This window comes from Oncorhynchus mykiss, chromosome 13 (genome assembly GCF_013265735.2).
Source record: "Oncorhynchus mykiss isolate Arlee chromosome 13, USDA_OmykA_1.1, whole genome shotgun sequence".
NCBI lineage: Eukaryota > Metazoa > Chordata > Actinopteri > Salmoniformes > Salmonidae > Oncorhynchus > Oncorhynchus mykiss.
In genome coordinates, this window is record NC_048577.1 from 33,556,865 (window position 1) to 33,583,236 (window position 26,372).

At 40.8% G+C, this 26,372-nt stretch overlaps 1 protein-coding gene across 1 annotated transcript; it reads right to left on the reverse strand.

Annotated features, from left to right (window-relative positions):
* Positions 1-240: 240 nt before the first annotated feature.
* LOC118936293 (beta-1,4 N-acetylgalactosaminyltransferase 2-like) lies at positions 241-17,721 on the reverse strand. Its single transcript, XM_036940806.1, has 11 exons — positions 17,680-17,721; positions 14,583-14,710; positions 14,208-14,351; positions 13,776-13,882; positions 13,588-13,625; positions 11,744-11,921; positions 11,560-11,646; positions 8,359-8,540; positions 6,159-6,302; positions 5,027-5,258; positions 241-934 (listed from the first exon to the last, which is right to left on the reverse strand). The coding sequence occupies exons 2-11, from the start codon at positions 14,708-14,710 to the stop codon at positions 750-752; spliced, it is 1,425 nt and encodes a 474-aa protein (XP_036796701.1). The 5' UTR covers positions 17,680-17,721; the 3' UTR covers positions 241-749.
* Positions 17,722-26,372: the final 8,651 nt, after the last annotated feature.

The window sequence follows — 26,372 nt, forward strand, 5'->3', positions numbered from 1 at the left end:
TAGGAGACATGTTTTCTGTATATTCTCTCTGTGTTTCTTGTCACTCGTAGTGTTCACAGGACAAGACTAGCACTTATACTCAGGCAGACCTACCTAGAAAGGACTTTTTCACTCTACAAAGGGTCACAAGCTCACTACACAGCAGCTCCATAAGTTCACTACATAAATTCCAAATGGTTTCAAAAATGTCAAACAGTTGAAACTCAGGCCTCCCTCATTCACTACAAAAATTCCCAACCATTTCAAATGTTCAAACACATTTTCTTTAATTTCAACAAGGTCACTTCACCAAACATCAATCACCAGTCCATTACTTTTTATATCAAACATGTGCTTTACTTCAAAGAGACAGGTGCCCTATCAATTTACACAAGCACACCCAAAATAGCGAGAACATCCAGACAGGATATCCTTAAAAGGGCATAAACACAGGAATAACTCAGAAATCACTTTTTGACCGCAACTGTCTACTATATACTCTTTATCACTCCTGTGAGCACAGAACTCAGTAGAGGAGAAAGTACCTAGAGCAACAGTTTCAGACCGTTCTAAATGTGACTCTGTAAAACCTTTATTTTTTCACAAACGGTCCAAAAAAAAAAAAGATACGGGTTTCATCACCTCACTCATTTGCTTCCTGTACATTTTTTGAAGAGAACTGCACCACTACAGACGGGATGCCGCGATTACACATTTGGAATCGTGCACCTCACTATTGCGCCACTATTTTCACTGTAATTCTTTGTAAACTATCCATAACGGATACATTTCAGGTGGTTCTTGAAGAAGTGGTGAGCTAGTTTGTCTTCTAAATCTTTGGATTTTTGACGTCGGAACGACGAGTACTTTGCGTTTGCAATTTTGGGTTGGTGGCCGATGCTGACATGACTACAGCTGGCAACCAGCAAACTGCCCAACCCATCCATGAAGAACTCTGAAACAGACATATGGACAGGGAAAGTGGAATGGAGAAAATATGAATTACCAAAGACAGCAGTGCCTTAAGCGTAAAAACAGCAACATGGGTTTAAAAAAAGCAACATGGGTTTAAAAAAGCAACATCTATAGAAACAATTGACTTTTTCTAAACTTACCACACGTAACCGAATTTGTCTTGACACAGCTTACCAGATTTCCTACTGACATAGTTTACAGACTTGCTGCAATCTGTGGATGTGCTGTTGAGCAAAGCACCTAACCCTAACTGCTCCTGCAAGTTACTCTGGATAAGAGTGTCGGCTAAATTACTCAAATGTAAAACATGTGCAAAGGTTTATACGGGGATTTACCGGCCCTCTTAGCATAGGATGAACTTTAATGTCACTGGTGGGAATAATTGTCTTAGACACACAGTACTGCTATATACAGTACAAACCGACTGAAAAATACACACATTATACAATACCGCCGCCATACACTTTGTTCACTTCTCATACTGTATATCTACATACAGATGAGGTAGGAAGTTCACATACACTTAGGTTGGAGTTATTAAAACTCATTTTTCAACCACTCCACAAATTTCTTGTTAACAAACTATAGTTTTGGCAAGTCGGTTAGGACATCTACTTCGTGCATGACAAGTCATTTTTCCAACAATTGTTTACAGACTACAGATTATTTCACTGTATCACAATTCCAGTGGGTCAGAAGTTTACATGAACAAAGTTGACTGCCTTTAAATAGCTCGGAAAATTCCAGAAAATTATGTCATGGCTTTAGAAGCTTCGGAGTCAGTGCCTCTTTGCTTGACATCATGGGAAAGTCAAAATAAATCAGCAAAGACCTCAGGAAAAAGAATTGTAGACCTCCACAAGTCTGGTTCATCCTTGGGAGCAATTTCCAAATGCCTGTAGGTACCACGTTCATCTGTACAAACAATAGTACGCAAGTACAAACACCATGGGACCACGCAGCCATCATACCGGGAAGGAAGGAGACGCGTTCTGTCTCCTAGAGATGAACGTACTTTGGTGCGAAAAGTGCAAATCAATCCCAGAACAACAGCAAAAGACCTTGTGAAGATGCTGGAGGAAACAGGTACAAAAGTATCTATATCAACAGTAAAAACAAGTCCTATATCGAAGAAGCCACTGCTCCAAAACCGCCATAAAAAGCCAGACTACGGTTTGCAACTGTACATGGGGACAAAGATCACACTTTTTGGAGAAATGTCCTCTGGTCTGATGAAACAAACATAGAACTGTCATAATGACCATCGTTATGTTTGGAGGAAAAAGGGGGAGGCTTCCAAGTCGAAGAACACCATCCCAACCGTGAAGCACGGGGGTGTCAGCATCATGTTGTGGGGGTGCATTGCTGCAGGAGGGACTGGTTCACTTCACAAAATAGATGGCTTCATGAGGGGAAATGATGTGGATATATTGAAGCAACATCAAGATAAGTCAGAAAGTTAAAGCTTGGCCGCAAATGGGTCTTCCAAAGGGACAATGACCCCAAGCATACCTCCAAAGTTGTTGCAAAATGGCTTAAGGACAACAATGTCAAGGTATTGGAGGGGCCATCAAAGCCCTGACCTCAAATCCAATAGAAAATATGTGGGCAGAACTGAAAAAGCGTGTGCGAGCAAGGAGGCCTACAAACCTGACTCAGTTACACAAGCTCTATCAGGAGGAATGGGCCAAAATTCACCCAACTTATTGTGGGAAGCTTATGTAAGGCTACATGGAACGTTTGATCCAAGTTAAACAATTTAAAGGAAATGCTACCAAATACTATGTGTGTAAACTGCTGACCCACTGGGAATGTGATGAAATAAAGAGAAGCTGAAATAAATCACTCTACTATTATTCTGACATGTCACATTCTTAAAATAAAAGTGGTGATCCTAACTGACCTAAGACAGGGAATTTTACTATGATTAAATCTCAGGAATTGTGAAAAACTGAGTTTAAAAGTATTTGGGTAAGGTGTATGTAAACTTCCGACTTCAACTGTACATAACACATACTAGCCAAGTCTCCCTCCTAAAATAAATCAAGAAGCTAAACAACTAATATGTATACAGTACCAGTCAAAAGTTTGGAGACACCTACTCATTCAAGTTTTAGTTTTTACTATATTGTAGAATAGCGAAGACATCAAAACTATGAAATAACACATTTGGAATCATGTAGTAACAAATTCAAATATATTTTTCAAAATAGCCACCCTTTGCCTTGATAACAGCTTTGCACACTCTTAACCAGCTTCACCTGGAATGCCTGTCCAACATTCTTGAAGGAGTTCCCACATATGCTGTGCACTTGTTGGCTGCTTTTCCTTCACTCTGCGGTCCAACTCATCGCTTGTGTTTCTTGGTCTCACATCTTCTAATTGGTGTCCTTTAGTAGTGGTTTCTTTGCAGCAATTCGACCATGAAGGCCTGATTCACACAGTCTCCCCTGAACAGTTGATGTTGAGATGTGTCTGTTACTTCAACTCTGTGAAGCATTTATTTGGTCTGCAAATTCTAAGGCTGGTAACTGAAATAAAATTATTCTCTGCAGCAGAGGTAACTCTGGGTCTTCCTTTCCTGTGGAGGTCCTCGTGAGAGCCAGTGTTGTCATAGTGCTTGATGGTTTTTGCGACTGCACTTGAAGAAACTTTAAAAGTTCTTGAAATGTTCCATATTGACTGACAGTCATATCTTAAAGTAATGATGCACTGCCATTTCTCTTTGCTTATTTGAGCTGTTCTTGCCATAATATGGACTTGGTCTTTTACCAAATAGGGCTTTCTTCTGTATACCAACCCTACCATGTCACAACCCAACTGATTGACTCAAACGCATTCAGGAAAGAAATTCAGTCTACAAAGGGACATCGAAGGGGAGCGGGTCGAGAGTTTCAGGTTCCTTGGTGTCCACATCACCAATGAACTATCATGGTCCAACCACACCAAGACAGTTGTGAAGAGGGCACAACACCTTTTCTCCCTCAGGAGACTGAAAAGATTTGTCATGGGTCCCCAGATCCTCAAACAGTTCCACATCTGCACCATCGAGAGCATCCTGACCGGTTACATCACCGCCTGTTTATGGCAACTGCTCGGTATCTGACCGTAAGGTGCTACAGAGGGTAGTGTGTATGGCCCAATGCATAACTGGGGCCAAGCTTCCTGCCATCCGAGACCTATATACTAGGCGGTGTCAAAGGAAAGTCACAAAAATGGTCAAAGACTCCAGTCACCCAAGTCATAGACTGTTCTCTCGGTTACCGCCGGGCAAGCTGTACCGGAGCGCCAAGTCTAGGACCAAAAGGCTACTTAAGGCTTGGGGGTAGAAGCTGTTAAGAACAATAAATCAAATGGCCATCTGGACTATTTATATTGACCCCCTCACCCATTTGTTTTGACATTGCATAGATATTAAACAGTAAGTAGCAGCATAGTCACTTTACCCCTAACTACATGTACAAATTTCCGCGACAAACCCTGCACATTGACTCGGTACCGGTACCCCCTGTATATAGGCTTGTTATTGTGATACTTTTTATAATTTTTTTACTTTAGTTTATTTGGTAAATATTTTCTTAACTCTTCTTGAACTGCATTGTTGGTTAAGGGCTTGTAGGTAAGCATTCCACCGTTAGTACTCTGCGCATGTGACAAATAAAGTTTGATTTGATTTCCACAAATTCACTTTCTAACAAAGCACACCTGTTAATTGAAATGCATTCCAGGAAGCTGGTTGAGGGAATGCCAAGAGTGTGCAAAGCTGTCAAGGCAAAGGGTGGCTACTTTTGAAGAATATAAAATACATTTAGATTTATTTAACACTTTTTGGGGGGTTATTTCACTGTTTTGATATCGTCACTATTATTGTACGTTGTAAAAAAAATAGTAAAAAGAAAAAGAAAAACCCTGGAATGAGTAGGTGTGTCCAAACTTTCGACTGGTACTGTATGTATATAAAATAAAATCAAAAAGTATCCCATCTAATGGAGCTCTTCAGACCTCAGCGAGACTTCCTGGATAAATAAAAGGTTAAATATATATGCAAAAAAATAATAATTTAAAAGCCAACCTGAATGCGCCACTCTCTTCAGCCGGGGGTCAAAGCCCACTTTGCGCACGGCGTCGGTGCGACCCAGGAATAAGTTAACCACCCCGCTGGTGAAGGAGCAGGTAGGGAAGCCTGGAACAGGTTGGTATTTCACTGCACCCTTTCTGTTCAGACAACCCCCGTCCTCTCCATTACCCTCCTCGTACACCAAAGAGAAGTAGAACTGGCCGTGGCCCGCCACAGAGCCCCCCACCTGATCACAGGAGGCAGAGAACAGAGTAGGTCCACATGTAGTAATAATATTTATTACTCTTCATTTCATTTGTAAAGCACATCTCAGACCCAATGCGTAGAAAAAAAATTGAATATAAAACAATCCAATACACAGAACATAGGAACATTTAAAAAAATAAAGTGCTAAGAGTGTATCTAGAACCTAAAATAGTTATTCTGCTGTACCCATAGGAGAACCCTTTGTGTAACTATTTTTTGTTATTGGTAGAACCCTTTTCGGTTCTATGTAGAAACCGTTTTACAGAGGGTTCTACATAGAACCCAAAACGGGTCTACATGAAACCAAATTGGGTTATCCTATGGGTACAGCTGAAGAACCCTTTTGGAACCCTTTTTTCCCCCCCAAGAGTGTGGAACACAGACAACAAGCAAAGCTATATTCATGTGTTGTCAGATCCAGATCCAAATAGATTTAGCAGAGGTCTTTGAAAGCTTTTCTGAACAGCAGGTTATTGACCTGTGCCTTAAACGAGTACAGAGACTCTGCAGCCCTGACAGTGTATGGAAGTACGTTCTACAGCCACAGAGCCGCTCAACTGAAAGCCCTGTCACATAGTTATTAGTCTGCTGAAGGGCTGCTGAAGGGAGAGGGACCTGGAGGAGGGAAATGTGCGTGTGGGGCAGGAGGGTAGAATGACGTCAGACAGGTACTTGGATCCAGAGTTGTGGATAGCTTAGTTGGTCTGAAGCAGGATTTTTTTTAATTTTAATTTTTTCACAACATCAATATTGCGAAGAGAAAGTGTTGATTGAGAGCTGTGCTACCACTGAATTCCAGCCCCAGTCTAAGCAAAACAGGTAATACTTGTTCTAGCCTGGTGACATATCGGGGGAATCAGGCTACAGTTACGCTGCTCACCACATCTAGTTCTGGTGTGGCCTCCATCACCTCCACCAGATTCTCGATCTTGGTTTTGTCTGTGAACAGGAAGTCGTCATCGACCCAGAGGAAGTATTTGGTCGTGACCTGAGAGACAGCCAGGTTCCTGCCAGCAAACCAGCCCTTTTGGGAAGGAAAATGTCCTCAACATTACTTTGCAATCTGTGATGAAAATATCCTATAAAAAGAATGGTAAACTTGTTAACAGCAGAATGTGTTCCCGACTCAACAGTTCATCATCAAAAGTCTTTGGGTGCAGGGTTCTAAAGGCATACAGATGTAGGATCGGAATTTGACCAGCACTGTCGATGCAAAATAGTCCTGCAGCAAAGGGATTTGAACGTTTCGTACATAAAATGTTGCTTGATATGTGGTTAGGCTATTAGCTGGCTAAAATTACACTACATAAGAAGTGCAACGCAGTTAATAGAACCATGTGTTAGTACGGGTTTTCAGTGGATTTATGCAAATCCCAAAGCTCATCTGTATTTTCTTACGGTGCGTGAAAATTCACAGCAACAGTGATCAAATTAAGATCCTTCACCTGTATAACATAGTAAAGGAAACCCTGCCCTTACTGAAACAAAATGTTCTTTAGCAGCTGCAGATATCTAACAAATGGACGGGTTCTGCCGACAACCATTAGCGGTAGGAGAACAATTGGCATGCACCTATTATTTCTAGCTTATGCCACATTGTCCTACTGCTTTTCTTCACATTTAACATTTCTTATGTACATGATTTTTTTTAAAGACTAACAATTCCATAACAGCTTCACAATGGTTGGCCAGGTGAAAGCTAGGATCCCTTATTGAGGTCACTTGTTAAATCCACGAGTATGTTTACATGCACACTAATAATTGGATATTAAACTGATTATGGTAGTAGGCAGATTGTGCAATAGTCATGTAAAATAGTCACCTTACTCTGTTTATCTTAAAATAGGCGTCAGGTCAAAATCGAAGCAAGCATACGCCGATTAAGACTCCTGGTTTTCTGAGCAATCTTTCAAATGATTAGGACATGTAAACACCTTCAGCGTACCAGAGGTATTGGATCTGTGCATGTGATACCACCAGCCGAGCAAGCCTTCTTCTTTAGTGCGAGTGAAGTGTGTTCGGAACAACAAGATATGGCTCTTAGGAAGTAGTTCACACACAAACTTTATATGTCAGAACTCCGAATAAAAAATGCTTCCCAAAAATAGGATGCTCGCTGTGGTAGAACGTTTTTCTTTGATTGGCGTTTGTCTGCATTCATCAAAGTAGCATTAGGTAGCCTGATTTCAGGTGTCCATGTAAACAGGATTGTTATGGAAATGATTCTTACAAAGCATGTGAATGTCTTAAACTATTATATTAAGGGGGGAGTGCAACTCAATATTAGGAAGGTGTTCTTTATGTTTTGTACACTAAGTGTCAGTAGAGGCTGGTTGGAGGATGGGCTCATTGTAATAGCTAGAATTGGACTAATTAATTTCATTCCAGCCATTACAATGAGCCTGTCCTGCTATAGCTCCTCACACCAGCCTCCACTGCTCAGTATATATTGACAGTCAATGAGAAAAACGTATGTGACGTCATGTAAATAAACTTGCATGCTTACGAAGGCTGTTGCCTAAACCTGCTAATTTGACTGACTGCTGCTGATAATGACAATTCAAACTTCAAGGCTTTGGTGGTTGTCTGCGTTCTTCTCAAGTGTATTTTTTTTCAAATCCAGTGTGGCCGACTGGAGTTCGTTACAGATGTAGGATCTTAATTTGATTACTCATTTGTTGCTGAGAATTTTGCTGCACAGCTAACGTTTGTAATTTGCACTTCAAAACTTGCCCCAACGGAAGAAAAAAAAGCATCAACCCCTACAAAATGTTCATTAATTATAATCCACATTTCCTGTTGCTGCAGGATTATTTTCCTGCTGTAGCAAACTGGCTCAAATTAAGATCCTACATCTGTAAGTGTAAGTCTATGGCATGTTGCCCTTATTGCACGGATCTGCTCCTGGAGACAAATACATACACCTGGGTTAATTAATAACTGACAATAACATTTCAATAAAATGTTATTTCTATTCCTTTCAACTCAGAAATTCAATCACACATGCATTTTATGTCCATCATCAATTCACGTTGAATGTCCACTTTGAGGTTTTCAATTTGACCAAAACCAGCTTGTACCTGTGCTGGGGGCATGATGTACTGCTCAATGTTGGAGCCATTCACTTTCTGTGGCTCCAGGCTGTCGTCGGCGATGATGATTTTGATGTCCTTGTAATAGGTCCTTATGCTACTGATGAGGACCTGCAGCTCGGTGTATCTCAGAAACGTCTTGGTGACGATGGTCACCCGGTCGTTGATATCTGCAATGAGAGAATCTCTGGTTTAATGCAGTGACATCCGAGATCCTACTGCAATTGGAGGTGGATATGTGTTTGATTTGTATAATAAAAAAAATATAACCATAACATGTAAATGTTGGTCCCATGTTTCATGCGCTGAAATAAAAGATCCCAGAGGTTTTCCATACACACAAGAGTATTTCTCTCAAATGTTGTGCACAAATTTGTTTACATCCCTGATAGAGCATTTCTCCTTTTCCAAGATAATCCATCCACCTGACAGGTGTGGCATATCAAGAAGCTGATTAAACAGCATGATCATTACACAGGTGCACCTTGTGCTTGAGACAAAAGGCCACTAAAATTTGCAGTTTTGTCACACATCACAATGCCACAGATGTCTCAAGTTGAGGGAGCGTAAAATTGGCATGCTGACCGCAGGAATGTCCACCAGAGCTGTTGACAGATAATTGAATGTTAATTTCTCTACCATAAGCCGCCTCCGTCATTCTACAGAATTTGTCAGTACATCCAACCGGCCTCACAACAGCAGACCACATGTAACCATGCCAGCCCAGGATCTCCACATCTGGCTTCTTCACCTGCAGGATCGTCTGAGACCAGCCACCCAGACAGCTGATGAAACTGTGGGTTTGCACAACTGAAGAATTTCTACACAAACTGTCAGAAACCGCCTCAGGGAAGCGCATCTGCATGCTCGCTGTCCTCACCAGCGTCTCGACCTGACTGCAGTTTGGCGTCGTTACCAACTTCTGTGGGCAAATGCTCACCTTCCATGGCCACTGGCATGCTGGAGAAGTATGCTCTTCATGGATTAATCCTGGTTTCAACTGTACTGGGCAGACGGCGTTGTGTGGACGAGCGGTTTGCTGATGTCAACGTTGTGAACAAAGTGCCACATGGTGGCGGCGGGGTTATGGTATGGGCAGGCATAAGCTACGAACACAATTGCATTTTATCGATGGCAATTGTAAATGGACAGAGATACCGTGACGAGATCCTGGGGCCCATTGTTGTGACACTCGCCTCCATCACCTCATGTTTGATAATGTACAGCCCCATGTCACAAGGATTATAAAGCACAGCCCCATGTCGCAAGGATCTGTACACAATTCCTGGAAGCTGAAAATGCCCCAGTTCTTCCATGGCCTGAATACTCACCATATGTCACCCGTTGAGCATATTTGGGATGCTGTGGATCGACGGGTACGACAGCGTGTTCTAGTTCCCACCAATATCCAGCAACTTCGCACAGCCATTGACGAGGAGTGGGACAGCATTTCACAGGCCACAATGAACAACCTGATCAACTCTATGCAAAGTGGATGTGTGACGATGCAAATTGCAAATGGTGGTCAAATCAGATACTGATTGGTTTACTGATCCACTACCTACTTTTTTTTTTTTAAATGAAGGTATCTCTGCCCAACAATGCATATCTGTATTCTCAGTCATGTGAAATTCCATATCAAGGGTCCTTTTAAGGTTTTATACACAATGTTTGCAAGTGGTAGGCACCAATATTGATAATTCAATAAGATTATGATAACTTTCATATTGGTTTATTCTCCCTGTTAACCTACACTATTATGTAAAAAAAAAAAAAAAAAAAGCATACATGACTGTTCCTGCATGCACAAACCCTGCTCACTGACTTTTACATTAGGAAAGTCTATATAATAATATGTTACCAGAGGGCCTCCCGGGTGGCGCAGTGGTTAAGGGCCACCAGAGACTCTGGGTTCGCGCCCAGGCTCTGTCGTAACCGGCCGCGTCTGGGAGGTCCGTGGGGCCTAGCGTCGTCCGGGTTAGGGAGGGTTTGGCCGGTAGGGATATCCTTGTCTCATCGCGCACCAGCGACTCCTGTGGCGGGCTGAGCACAGTGCACCCAGCCGGCAGTGCACCCAGCCCGTAACCAAGATTGCCAGGTGCACGGTGTTTCCTCCGACACATTGGTGCGGCTGGCTTCCGGGTTGGACGCGCGCTGTGTTAAGAAGCTGTGCGGCTTGGTTGGGTTGTGTATCGGAGGACACATGACTTTCAACCTTCGTCTCTCCCGAGCCCGTATGCGAGTTGTAGCGATGAGACAAAATAGTAGCTACTAACAATTGGGGAAAAAAAGGGGTAAAATTCAACAACAAAAATGTTACCCGACAACTTCAATTTTATTTAACATCTGGCTTCCACACAGACTGTTCCTACGGACTGTTATATGTCATGTTTTTTTTTTGTTGCTTAAGAAGCAGTGGCATCATGAACTTTACCAAATACCAGGATATCAAGGATCTGTAAAATATTCTGTATGGAGGAATGGTCTAAGATCCCTCCCAATGCGTTCTCCAAACTCACAAAGCATTTTAGAAAAAGTCTCATTATGCTCAAGTCTTTTTTTACTTCTTAAATCTATTTCTGAGCAGTTTTATTACTACAAAATAACAATCTCTCTTTTCTTGCATACAGTATTCAGCAACTCAGTTTTTTTTATTTTTTTTAGTCTTTTTAGCTCATCTTTATCAAAAAGGTGCCAATAATTTGACCTGGCTATGTCAATACAGCAACATTGCTGATAGCAGTTAGGTGATGGCAGGTTGAAGTTGGTAAGCCAGCAGAGTTTGGGCTCATGATGATTATGCTTTAAAAGCTCCACTTTTCAGGAATGGAGGAAGTAGGGTCATGGAATGTTGAATTTGGCAAGCTGACAGCATGTTTGCTCTGCTTTCATATTTTCATTATCTATGAGGGGTGATGTCATAATTCCTCCTGATGACCTAATCTTGGTACCTGACGATAGCCCTAAGTTGCCGTTTTAAAGACGCAGCCATTTGCACATATCTGTAGAAGCTTCATGACCAAAAAACAACAAATTAACAATCACATTATCTTTAGTGTACCCTTTATGTCTATTCCACCACTCTGATCCCGAGTCTTGATCCTCCCCCTACGGTTGATGATTCATTATCCCCAATTTCACTCTTCAGATACTGTCTACAAAACAAGGGAATAAAAGGGGGCATCTCACCGTTTCCTATGTCATATAAAACGGGCACTGATGTCTGCTGGATGACAATGGGGAAGACAGCCTCATGGTGTTCAAACGTGAAGTGAGCTGGTGAAAGAGCAGGGACGGGTGGCGTCATGAGAGTCTCAGTTCATGTGGAGAGGAAGACATGGGTATGGTAGGAAAGCTGGATCTATGGCCTTACCCAAGTCTCCAGTCCTCATCCGGTACACAGTGCTGGTGTAGGTCAGTCGTCCCAGAAGATTGTTGAGGTCATATAGGCTGGTAGACTGGACAGTGATCTCTTTCTCTCCCTGTCCCTCTTGGTCTCCCTCTCCAAGGGCCTTGATGGCCAGGACACCACTGGACACACGCAGAGTCACCTGCAGGTACATAACACCATAGCGTTTTCATAGACTTAGGCCAAAGGTTGAGCAGATGGACCATTTTCCACTTCTATGGAACTTATGTGATTGCACAGTTGTTGAATCAATGTGGTTCCTGTTAGCATCTGCATACTTCTTTCTCTAATCAATTAAGTTCCTCTGGGGTGTATTAAAATTACATTTTGCTGATAAAAGTGAGAATGAAGCAGAAAAACACTGAATTGAGATTTAGCGTTTAGATACACAGTTCAAAAATGATTTGCATCTTTTGGAGCACAAAACGTGTCAGCATTACTGTCATTGTAGACAAATGTGAAAAATAGGTGGATGATTTGTTCTACATGGTAAAACTTTCATTTGAACATGTGCCTTTAATATTTGTGAAACGGTCTGCGGATAGGCAGTTAGCTAGGAAAACATTTTGGGGAAAAAACTCCTCCATCCTGTTCATTTCAATGCGGTCTCAAAAATACATACCGTAATGAGGAATAAACCCGTGTGGGGGGAGGAAAAAAACGGATGATTTGTTTACATAGCAGGTTAGGATAACTAACGCGGCAGGTTAGGTGAATAAACGGAGCAAGTTAGAATGGCTTAGGGTTTGTTACGGGTTGTCATGGGTCCACTAAATGAAGCGGTTGTAGGCCTAAATTGTAAGGCCTAATCAAGGCATTATTATAGCTATGATTCTGGGGGTCAATTACCTCAAGCATGATGAGTTTGCCATTTGTGAAGAGAATAATGTTTATTCTATTAAGTCACGAGGAGTACGCATGACAAAGACAACTGGCGCACATCTGATTTGTAGGGCTAAACATGAATAGTCATTTAACATTTTCATTAAAGAAATGTTGGTTAATATAGCTATTATGTGATCATTTTAGTCCGATTAATAGGCAAAATAAGTTTTACAAAAAGTGGTTGTGCGACATTGCGATTCTGACGCATGGTTAATCTTAATGAATTTCACCAATATATTTATTGAAGCGACACAAACAAGAAACTATGGCTGATAGTCCCTTTGTTGACAGTAAGGAGCATTACAAACCCCAAAAAATGTAAATAAGATAGATATTGTGCACTTTCGGCCAGCTGTTAATTTTGCCCCAAGCCTGTTTTAGTTTAGACCCGCATGGCAGGTACAAAAGTATATTTTAAAATAATGTATGCTAGACATATAATTAGGGTTTATGGTGTTATAGGTCATATATACTGTAAGTTGTTTATCATAACTGTTTTTTCTAGCACTATCGATCTGCGTAACTAGCAAAAAACTTTTTAAAAAGTGTTAGTTTCATCCCCGTTCTCCCCTACATGAAGTAAAAGCAAAGCAGAAAATGGTAGATATGACACCTGATGTAAAGAACCACCACCAAAAAGAGCAAGTAACTCTTAACATTAAGGGTAAAATTGACTTTGTTTGTATCCTGCGTTTGTCTGTACACTGGCTTTAGCCATGACATCACATCAAATTTATTTATATAGCCCTTCGTACATCAGCTGATATCTCAAAGTGCTGTACAGAAACCCAGCCTAAAACCCCAAACAGCAAGCAATGCAGGTGTAGAAGCACCTGCATAAGTCATACACAACATAAGTCATTACAACATGGAGAACATAAGACCAATAACCAGAGTATACATTCAAAGCGTTTCGAACCAACCTTGTAACTTTGTCTTTTTGCTGCATGGAGAGCTAAACCTGAAATAATATTTTTATTGCACAATTTAAATATCGAGTTACAAAATATATTGTGTAACTGCTTTGCAAAGAACATACTATATATATATATACAGTTAGTCTATATTGATGAGGCACGGTACATAAACAAATGGTTATTGCATAGGCTACCTGGTATCAATGTCTTCTGAAGAGGGACAACAGTGAACCCCTGGATTGGATATTGAAGAGGGGTGTTGGATGGAGCTAAAATAAGCCTGTTCAGACTGGAGCTTGTCCTAAGGGGATGATCAAATGGTCCCATTAATGTTTCCTGAGAACAGCACGTACAGTTGGCCGTGCGCATGTGCATATCTAAGGCATACCAATCCATTTGGTGAGTATTCTAGCATTCTTGAAATGGAAGAATGTCATGTCCAGAAATGACCTGCTTGCCAGTGTAACGGAATTACAATAAACTAACTCCACAGTTGGCTTGAAATGTTAATGGAAGGCGGTCACGAGTGTTGCGAAGCACAGGTCTCGTGTTCGTGCCGGGGGGAGTACTCGCTAAACTACGTGATTTCCGTAACACCAGGTTACATCTGTAGTATTTTCACCCACCTGATATGATGCTTCCTGTACTCCTCAGCTCTTCGTTTGACTATGTCATCATACCGGTCTTTTGGAAGGTGATCTTTCAGTACCAACACTCCGCCTCCCTGACAGGTGCAATTGGGTTGTCTGAGACTGGTGGATGGTAGGGCTCTATTGATTCGCAGGGACAAATAGAACACAATCTGCAAGAACTGAGAAGGTCCCATTGCTGAAGATAGAGGACCAATATACAATTTTAAAACTGGTAAAATACTTTATTTATTTTCGCGATGGCAGAACAGTCTTTAAAAAAAACAAGTGTGTTTTCAGGCTTCACCATAACCGGTGAAAGTCTTCCAACTACAAGTTCAAACAAACAGTTGCTGATAAAGAAAAAGGTACCTTATTTGCTGAGGAACTAATTGATCGGTGTGTTCTTCTGTTGTGCTATAGTGGTATATGAAGGAGTACATCACTGATGCGGACAGACAGAAAATAGCTAGGACAAGTACTTGCTTGCACCTTCCCATCTGTAGAAGACAAGAGCATCATATATATCATATTCGGAAATATTGATATAATAACCATCATATCGAAAGTACTCTTACAGTCACGCAAGGATATGGTGTGTTGTCCTCCCACAACGACTCGGGAAACCAGACAGACAGTTTATTAGGATACAGATTAAATAAATGATCTTCACAGGGCAGTGAAAGTACACTGAGATCAGCTTGATGCTCCTTTCCAATAAATATTGAGGGTCTTATTCTGGTGACATGACGGTCGATGCTTGACTGCCGTTCGGTGCTTAAATTTGAGCCCTATGCACCCCTCAGTTTTGAACTGTTTCGTTCCGGAATCTATTTTCCAGGATCCGGTACCTCTCGTGGCATGAATAATAATTTTCACTGTTTGCAATGTAAACATTTTAATCAAAACGATCAAAATGTATTTCAGTTGCCTCTGTAATTACCCTGCCACTTTTAAAAAAAAGTCAAATGTGAAAACGTAGATTGGCTGCATCTCTCACAGAACCAGAATTTCTATGATCTTTCCCTCTCTCTGCTCTGAGACATGAGCCTGCAACTACCATCTCTCCAGAGTTCGACTTCATTTATTTAATTATAGGATCATAGCCATGGGAAGGGCATTGGTGGTGCTGCAGCAGCACCCCGGATACTTTGAAATATATTTGCCTGTAATTTAGCCACAGAGGATCAATAGATTACAAAATAAATCAAGTATAGCCTAGCTGTGGGTTGTGTATAACCCAATCACAATGCATTGTTTACAGTCGGGAACGCATGGCAAATCTGTCAGTGAACAGCATGCAGCCAAAACAGGCCTTGTGCAATATTTTAAATGCAATTGTGGGATAGCACAGGTTGGAAAGCAAATGGCTCCTGCTGAAACAAAAATGATTAAAAGCCTATCTTGAGAGAGATAGGCTTTTGGCAGGAGCCCATCGGCTATCGTCAGTGAGTGAGCTGCACATCATTGGGTGAGTCATTGAAACTGGAAAGTGGTTTGATGAATATCATTTCATTGGACACATTCACATATTTTGCAGATGTTATTGCAGAAACATTAGTATACATACATTAAGTATACAAACAGACAATGATAACATATGCTAGGGGGCACAACACATTACAGATTATACAAAGACCTTAAACGATACACACAGTCAATACGACTGTTTTAACAGCTTTCTTATTGGAAGACTTGTCTTCATATACTGCTCGAATTCCTTATAGAAAACATGGAAGAGTTCACTCATAAAAAACATTTACGAATATGACATTTTACCATTAGCACAATTAGATTTATGGAGGTTAAATGGTTTTTCCTTCATCCTTATTATAGATAAGGAAACCGAGCAGCACATTCGCCCATAATAAACAAAAGTAATCAAGAACATTAACCATTATAAATATCTTGCCGTAATGCCAAAACAGTTTCTGGATGCTCAACACAATGTGTTGTTAATGTTAATGTATTTTTTGAGTTTCTTCGGGTAATGATTCGCAGGGTAATACTTATGGATCATTCTGAGAGACTTCTTTGACCATGTTAACAAGCAGGTTCTTATGTTGTGGTAATAACCATACTTTTTCCCAACAGACATCATTGACAAATGTATTCTAGTAAATTGTAACATAAGGAATATATACAGTATGCCTTTGAAATAAAGCACGTGTAGATCGGTTGTTCTGAGGAAGTAATGAGAAACAATTTCCTATTGGAGTCTCAACTGGATTACGTGAGGGTAGCTCAAGAAGGTGAGGTCTGGTTCCACCTCTAAACAACATAAGTTCCAGATGGAATAGCGTCAAAGACTATGGCGAACTCTAGGTGTGAGTTATATTGTAACGAGATAAAACATTCCTCATAATTGAATAACAATCCTTCTGCATTAAAAAGGTTGACTCACCAGGAGGATATGAACAAAATAAAAGACTCGTTTATATACAAAATATCCTTACTGTTCCAAATTAAATACCTATGCGGGGGGGAAGTACACACACATATAAATATATATAATGACCATGCTAGCCAATGAAAAGCAGATAATTTTGCAGGAATCTTATCAATGTAATAGTTACAAAGTAACATAAAATGGAAGCCGATATTTTTATTTGTCAAACGGCAGCCAAGGATCGATCATAATTTCACCAGAATAAGACCCTCGATATTTATTAGAGTATAAAACTCCATCACAACATTTTCACCACCCTGTGAAGTTCATAACATATTTTAAGCTATTAAACTGAATGCTTTCATGAGTCATAGTAGGGATACAACACCATCGGGTGACCCCATGTTTAATATGATGGTTATTATATCAATAATTGCCGCATAACTGAGTTTCACCGCCATTTCTCGCAAAATTACCGAGACAAAAAGATCCTGCCTTGTCTAGTGTATTTTGTTTTTGTCGAAATTTGGAAAGTTTACCGGCAAATTTGCCTGTCAACATTTTTTTATCCGACACAGGCTACTCACATAAAAAGGTTGGATGGTAAAGTAGTTAGTGAAGCTCCGCGCACTTCTAGTGGTAGGCTACAATCTTATTTTAGGTTTGTGGAGATTTATTTATTTTTATATATACACACATATATATATATACACACACACACATTTGATTATTTTTTTAATCTACCGATTTTGAAGACTGGTTTGCAGATACTTATTGGATGGATAAACCCCAAATGTAAATTGTATAGTATGTATTGTATGTAAATACAAAAAAATATGTTATAATATAGCCATAGCCCTGTAAATAGTAGGCTACGCCAAATTCATGATATTAATAAACATTTACATTTGGATAAGACAATATGCAAATGTTTACTATTCATTTAATGAAAGTTCCGTAGGTCTACTATAAGGCTAAATATATGCCTTGACGCATACTAGCCTACACAAACGGAAAGCATTTTTCAATTATGCGAACTACATTTTAAAACTGCTTAGTGAAAAGGCTAAAATTACAAACCTTTTTGCACACAATTCTACGACGGTCCAGCCATTCAACTTTAAAAAATAAAAATCTACAGCAGATCTGATCAGAGGGTAAACCAAAGATTATGGATATATTGACAAGAAACACGTCTCTCTGCCCTAACATTGAGTCGTTGTCAGCAAAGCAGCACAACGGCTGTAGAAGTCATTATTGTAACCCTTTTTTGAATATTCGATAAGGTTGTTGACGTCAACCGCCTCTATTCAATGGAGAGAGATATTATTGTAACCCTTGTTAGGTTGGTGCTTTGAGCGGTACAGTCCATATCCTTCCGCCCCCTGATATTAATGTACCTAGACTATTCAAATGAGATGTGTACGTGTTTTAGGAATGCTGCTGAGACACGTAGTGGCATCCATGCTCATCGTACACTACTGTGGATCAAAAACGTCACATAGGTAAGCAATACTTCTGTGAGCTGTTTTATATTGATTTATATGCACTTAATATAACGTAGTTTCATGGTTAAATGGTGTGAAAGTGATTAGTGAAAATATGTTAGTATTTACAGTACATTCGGAAAGTATTCAGACCCCTTGACTTTTTCCACATTTTGTTAAGCCTTATTTTAAAATGTATTACACCCCCCCCCCATCAAATATCCACACAATACCCCATAGTGACAAAGCAAAAACAGGTTTAGATTTTTTTAGCAAATTTATGAAAATAAACGGAAATATCACATTTAGATAAGTATTCAGACCCTTTACTCAGTATTTTGTTAAAGCCCCTTTGGCAGCGATTACAGCCTCAAGCCTTCTTGGGTATTACGCTACAAGCTTGGCACACCTGTATTTGGGGAGTTTCTTACATTTCTCTGCAGATGCTCTGCACAGCTATTTTCAGGTCTCTCCAGAGATCTTAGATTGGGTTCAAGTCCGGGCTCTGGCTAGGCCACTCAAGGACATTGAGACTTATCCCGAAGCCACTCCTGCACTGTCTTGGATGTTTGCTTAGGGTCGTTGTCCTGTTGGAAGGTGTACCTTTTTCAACAATGATCTCTGTACTTTGCACCATTCATCTTTCCCTCAAACCTGCCTAGTCTTCCTGTCCTGGCCACTTAAAAACATCCCACAGCATGATGCTCCCACCACCATGCTTCACTTTAGGGATGGTGCCATGTTTCCTCCATATGTGACGCTTGCCAGAGTGCAATCTTGGTTTCATCAGACCAGAGAATCTTGGTTTATATTTTATTAGGATCCCCATTAGCTGTTGCAAAATCATCAGCTACTCTTCATGGGGTCCACACAAAACATAATACAGAACATTTTTAAAGGCACACGTATCCTACATATCAATTCATATACACAAACTATCAAGGCAAAATAAGGGAGAGGCATTGTGCCGTGAGGTGTTACTGTTTTTTTAAACCAAGTTTGCTGTTTATTTAAGCAATATGAGATGGAACGGAGTTCTATGCAATAATGGCTCTATATAATACTGTACAATTTCTTGAATTTATTCTGGATTTGGGGACTGTGAAAGACCCTTCGTGGCATGTCTGGTGGGGTAAGTGTGTGTGTCAGAGTTGTGTGTAAATTGACTATGTAAACAATTTGGGATTTATCAGATTAATGTTTCTTATAAAAATAAGTGAAGCAGTCAGTCTCTCCTCAACTCTTAGCCAAGAGAAACTGGCATGCATAATATTTCTATCAGCCCACTGATTACAATGAAGAGCAAGAGGTGCAGCTTGGTTCTGGGCCAGCTGCAGCTTAACTACGCCTTTCCTTGCAGCACTGGACCACACAACTGGACAAGAATCAAGATAAAATGAGACTAGAGCCTGCAGAACTTGCTTTTTGGAGTGTGGTGTCAAAAAAGCAGAGCATCTCTTTATTATGGACAGACCTCTCCCCCATCTTTACAACCATTGAATCTATCTATAGGTTTTGAAAATGACAGTTTACAATCTAAGGTAATGCCAAGTAATTTAGTCTCCTCAAATTGTTCAACAGCCACACCATTCATTACCAGATTCAGCTGAGGTCTAGAACATAGGAAATAATTTGTACCAAATACAACACTTAGTTTTAGAGATGTTCAGGATATTACTGGCCAGCCATTCCAAAACAGACTTCAACTCTTTGTTAAGGGTTTCAGTAACTGCATTGGCTTTGGTTGCTGTTGCGTATATGGTCAAATCATCAGCATACATGCTTTGTTTAAAGCCAGTGGCTGGTCATGGTCAAAAATAGAGAAGAGTAGATGGCCTAGAGAGCTGCCCTGCAGTACACCATACTTTACATTAAATCAAATCAAAGTTTGTCACATGCGCCGAATACAATAGGTGTAGACCTTATGATATGCTTACTTACAGGCTGTAACTAATAGTGCAAAAAAAGTATTAGGTGAACAATAGGTAGGTAAAGAAATAAAACAGTAAAAAGACAGGCTATATACAGTAGCGAGGCTACATACAGACACCGGTTAGTCAGGCTGATTGAGGTAGTATGTACATGTAGATATGGTTAAAGTGACTACGCATATATGATGAACAGAGAGCAGCAGTAGCGTAAGAGAGGGGTTGGCGTGTGGGACACAATGCAGATAGCCCGGTTAGCCAATGTGCAGGAGCACTGGTTGGTCAGCCCAATTGAGGTAGTATGTACATGAATGTATAGTTAAAGTGACTATGCATATATGAGGAGAGTGGCTGCAGCGTAAAAAGAGGGGTTGGGGGGGGGGGGGGGCAAAATGCAAATAGTCTGGGTAGCCATTTGATTACCTGTTCAGGAGTCTTATGGCTTGGGGGTAAAAACAGTTGAGAAGCCTTTTTGTCCTCGACTTGGCACTCCGGTACCGCTTGCCATGCGGTAGAAGACAGAACAGTCTGACTGGGGTGGCTGGGGTCTTTGACAATTTTTAGGGCCTTCCTCTGACACCGCCTGGTGTCGAGGTCCTGGATGGCAGGCAGCTTAGCCCCGGTGATGTACATGGGCCGTACGCACTACCCTATGTAGTCCCTTGCCGTCAGAGGCCGAGCAATTGCCGTACCAGGCTGTGATGAAACCAATCAATATGCTCTTGATGTTGCAGCTGTAGAACCATTTGAGGATCTCAGGACCCATGCCAAAAGTTTCCTGAGGCTTTGTCATGCCCTCTTCACAACTGTCTTGGTGTGTTTGGACCAGTCTAGTTTGTTGTTGATGTGGACACCAAGGAACTTGAAGCTCTCAACCTGTTCCATTATAGCCCCATCGATGAGAATGGGGGCATGCTCGGTCCTCCTTTTCCTGTAGTCCACAATCTTCTCATTGGTCTTGGTTACGTTGAGGGATAGGTTGTTATTCTGGCACCACCCGGTCAGGTCTCTGACCTCCTCCCTATAGGCTGTCTCGTCGTTGATCAGGTGTTGTGTCATCTGCAAACTTAATGATGGTGTTGGAGTTGTGCCTGGCCATGCAGTCGTGGGTGAACAGGGAGTACAGGAGGGGACTGAGCATTAGAGAAGATTCCATTAAAAGAACACCTTTGAGTTCTATTAGATAGACAGCTCTGAATCCATGATATGGGAACAAGATTATCCACATGTATCGATCACATTTTTTCCTAATACTGTTGAACTAAAGCTGTATCCATACACATTGGATGCAGTGATCACAATATAGTGGCTATATCCAGGAAAGCCTAAGTTCCAAAAGCTGGGCCTAAAATAGTGTATAAGATAACATACAAAATATTTTGCTGTAACTCTTATGTGGATGATGTTTGTTGTGGAAATTCTAATCGATAATGAGGAGACAAGATATCACCAATCAGGATATTACTTTATTCAAAACGTATTAAAGGAAAGCAGGTCACACCACACACAAGTGAATGATCTGCAATAACAATGGCTGGTCGACAACACTTGACTGTTGGGTTGAGAGCCCTAACACAAAGAATACAAATATATTTTATAGCAAAGATACACCACCTTAGTCTACATGACAGATGTGTGGAATGGGTCAAAAAGGTTAGGATTCATATGAAAGAAATTAATCATTTATAGCAGACAGTATCTGCTGTAAAGACTGTTCCCATTGTGTGGAAACATCATTATCCATACCCAAGCCATCTACACCCTGGTACCTGCCATTACACAAACACCAACTGTCTATGGAATGTGGGCTCCGAGAGAGGACAAGACCATCATAAATAAGTTGCTAGAGTTCAAGCTTAGAAGCTTCTCTCAGTTCACACAGACACAATAGAGTTCTAAGAACCCTATTCCACTGGTTCTCGATCCTGGTCCCGGGGACCCGAAGGAGTGCACATTTTTGTTTTTGCCCTAGCACTACAGTCGTGACCAAAAGTTTTGAGAATGATACAAATATTAATTTCCACAAAGTGTGCTGCTTCAGTGTCTTTAGATATTTGTCAGATGTTACTAAAGTATAAGTACAAGCATTTCATAAGTGTCAAAGGCATTTTCAATTACATGAAGTTGATGCAAAGAGTCAATACTTGCAGAGTTTACCCTTCTTTTTCAAGATCTCTGCAATCCGCCCTGGCATGCTGTCAACTAACTGGGCCACATCCTGACTGATGGCAGCCCATTCTTGCATAATCAATGCTTGGAGTTTGGCAGAATTTGTGGGTTTTTGTTTGTCCACCCGCCTCTTGAGGATTGATCACAAGTTCTCAATGGGATTAAGGTCTGGGGAGTTTCCTGGCCATGGACCCAAAATATCGATGTTTTGTTCCCCGTGCCACTTAGTTATCACTTTTGCCTTATGACAAGGTGCTCCATCATGCTGGAAAAGGTATTGTTCGTCACCAAACTGTTCCTGGGTGGTTGGGAGAAGTTGCTCTCGGAGAATGTGTTGGTACCATTCTTTATTTATGGCTGTGTTCTTAGGCAAAAACGTGATTGAGCCCACTCCCTTGGCTGAGAATGAATGAATGGTCTCAGGATGCTTTACTGTTGGCATGACACAGGACTGATGGTAGCGCTCACCTTGTCTTCTCCGGACAAGCTTTTTTCCCAGATGCCCCAAACAATCGGAAAGGGGTTTCATCAGAAAAAAATGACATTACCCCAGTCCTCAGCATTCCAATCCCTGTACCCTTTGCAGAATATCAGTCTGTCCCTGATGTTTTTCCTGGAGAGAAGTGGCTTCTTTGCTGCCCTTCTTGACACCAGGCCATCCTCCAAAAGTCTTCGCCTCACTGTGAGTGCAGATGCACTCACACCTGTCTGCTGCCATTCCCGAGCAAGCTCTGTACTGATGGTGCCCCGATCCCGCAGCTGAATCAACTTTAGGAGACAGTCCTGGTGCTTGCTGGACTTTCTTCGGCTCCCTGAAGCCACCTTCACAACAATTGAACTGCTCTCCTTGAAGTTCTTGATGATCCGATAAATGGTTGATTTAGGTGCAATCTTACTGGCAGCAATATCCTTGCCTGTGAAGCCCTTTTGTGCAAAGTAATGATGACGGCACGTGTTTCCTTGCAGTTAACCATGATTGACAGAGGAAGAACAATGATTCCAAGCACCACCCTCCTTTCGAAGCTTCCAGTCTGTTATTCAAACTCCATCAGCATGACAGAGTGATCTCCAACCTTGTCAACACTCAAACCTGTGTTAACGAGAGAATCACTGACATGATGTCAGTTGGTCCTTTTGTGGCAGGGCTGAAATGCAGTGGAAATTGTTTTGTTTTTTTGGGGGGGGGGGATTCAGTTCATTTGCATGGCATAGAGGGACTTCGCAATTCATCTGATCACTCTTCATAACATTCTGGAGTATTTGCACATTTCCATCATACAAACTGAGGCAGCAGACTGAAAATTAATATGTGTCATTCAAAACTTTGGGCCACGACTGTACACAGCTGATTCAAATGATCATCTCATCAAAAGGCTCTGATGATTTGACTCAGGTTTCTAGTGCTAGGGCAAAAACGTGCAACCTTTTGGGTCCCCAGGACTGAGAACCACTACATTCTGTTGCATAAAACAACCATTTGATGCAATAACAATATAGTAATTTCCCCACCATATGTTCAAAATGTTTGTTGGTCTGATGTGATTAATATCCTGCACTTGATGAATTTATGAAATTGCTTCTTCCAATTAGTGATAAACATGCACCCGTTAAGAAACTGACTGTTAGAACTGTTAAGGCTCCGTGGATTGATGAGGAATTTAAAAACTGTATGGTTGAAAGAGATGTTGCAAAAGGAGCGGATAATAAGTCTGGCTGCACATCTGACTGGCTGACTTACTGCAAATTGTGAAATTATGTGACTAAACTCAACAAGAAGAAACTGAATTATGAAAAAAAACGGAGTACTTCAAATGAAATTATGGGCAGAGAGACAAATTCAACTCCATATGTCATCGAATCATTACAAAACTATTTGATTTTGCCAATTATTTTAATCGTTACTTCATTGGCAAAGTGGGCAAACTTAGGCAGGAAATGCCAACAAGGAACAGTGAGCCATCGTATTCATGCATTAAAAAAAAAGCTAATAACGATAGAAAAGCATTGCAACTTTAAACTTTGTAAAGTTAGTGTGGGAGAGGTGGAAAATGTATTGTTATCGATCAATAATGACAAACCTCCTGGCATTGACAACCTAGATGGAAAGCTACTGAGGATGGTAGCTGACTCTATAGCCACTCCTATTTGTCGTATCTTTAATCTGAGCCTAGAAGGAAGTATTTCGCCTCAGGCCTGGAAGGAAGACAAAGTAATTCCATTACCCAAGATTTGTAAAGCAGCTTTTATTGATTCTAACAGCATATTTATAAGCTTGCTGCCAGCTCTTAGCAAACTGTTGGAAAAAAATGGTGTTTCACCAAATACAATGCTATTTATCTGTAAACAAATTAACAACAGACATTCAGCATGCTTAAAGAGAAGGGTACTCAACATGTACTGCACTGACACAAATGACGATTTGTTGTGTTAGGTTCTTATTTTTCAGAGTAAATGACTCACGGACATTAGAGAAGCTTTAACCAAGTTGAAGTCTTCCCAAAGGTTCTGTACAGCTGTAATCAGACAGCAAAAAAAGATATACATCTCATCAGTTATATACAAATCCTACTTAAAACACTCCTCTCCAAACCTTACCCTCTTTATTATCTTTGTGTGGAGCCATAAAATGTAACAGAATAATAAACCTTTATTATTCCCTTAAGAGAATCTGTCCTCACCTTCCCCTCCTCCATCTAATACACAGATGTGGTCCGGGAAACAGATGGACACGTTGCTCTCCTCTCATCCCCCCCACAACAACACATTCCGGAACAACCCGTCTTTCTTCAGGGAACCATTAACTTCCGACATAGAACCCAGTCCCTTTCATTTCCTATCATTCATTTACTACCTCAACGATCAAAGTTTAGCCAATTCCAACTGTTGAAAGAAATTGATAAGAAGATTGAGGGAGCTGTACTGCAAGATTTCCGTGCAGCCTTTGATATTATTGACCATAACCTGTTGTTAAAAATATATATATACACATATATTTTATGGCTTTTCAACCTCTACCATATCGTGGATTCAGATCTATCTTTCTTTAATGGAAGCTTCTCTAATGTCAAACATGTAAAGTTTGGCGTACCAATGACCTGCCACTGGCATTAAACAAAGCATGTGTGTCCATGTATGCTGATGATTCAACCAGACACGCATCAGCAACCACAGCTAATGAAGTCACTGAAACCCTTAACAAAGAGTTGCACTCTGCTTTGGAATGGGTGGCCAGTAATAAACTGGTCCCGAACATCTCTAAAACGAAGTGCATTGTATTTGGTACAAATCATTCCCTAAGTTCTAGACCTCGGCTGAATATGGTAAACAATGGTGTGGCTGTTGAACAAGTTGAGGAGACTAAATTACTAGGCGTTACCCTAGACTGTAAACTGTCATGTTCAAAACCTATAGACGAATTGGTTGTAAAGATGGGGAGAGTGTTATAAAACCTCCAGGGTGCACTATTGTAGCAGGCATTGATGCATTAACAGCCCCTCTATTGACTTTTTTTATGAGACCACTCGCAAAACGGCTCCACTCCTTTGTAAAGGACACCAGAAGTGTCCTGAGAATACTTTGTTAGTTGCTTATGATGTTGAGTCGTTATACAAATATTCCACACGAGGGCGGTATTGAAGCTATGGAACATTTTCTTCTGCAACGTGATCCTAATGAACTACCTTCCAGTGCATCCATTATAGCATTGGTCTAAATAGTACTCACACACAACTACTTCATGTTTCTAAATTATTTCTTTATTCAGACGAAGGGTACTGCTATGGGATCCCCCAATGGCTTTTAACTACGCTAATTTGTATGTGGGTTACATAGAGAAACAGTCCATTTTCAATCCTCTCAAATGTTTTCTTGCCTAACATTATTTGGAAACGTTATATTGATGATATTTTTGTTCAATGGAGGGGTGATGCAAAACAGCTCCAGGTGTTCTTTGCTTTTCTTAACTCCTGTTTTGAGCATCTGATATTTACTATGCAATCTGATACACGTCAAATCAGTTTCCTTGATCTTCTGATCTTGTGTGAAGATAATGTTCTATACACTGATCTTTACAGGAAACCTACTGATTGTAACAGTTTGTTGAGGGCTGACAGTTGTCACCCACTTCCCTTGAAAAATAGTGTGCCCTACAGCCAATTCTGTCGAGTCAAAAGAATTGGACAGAAATATG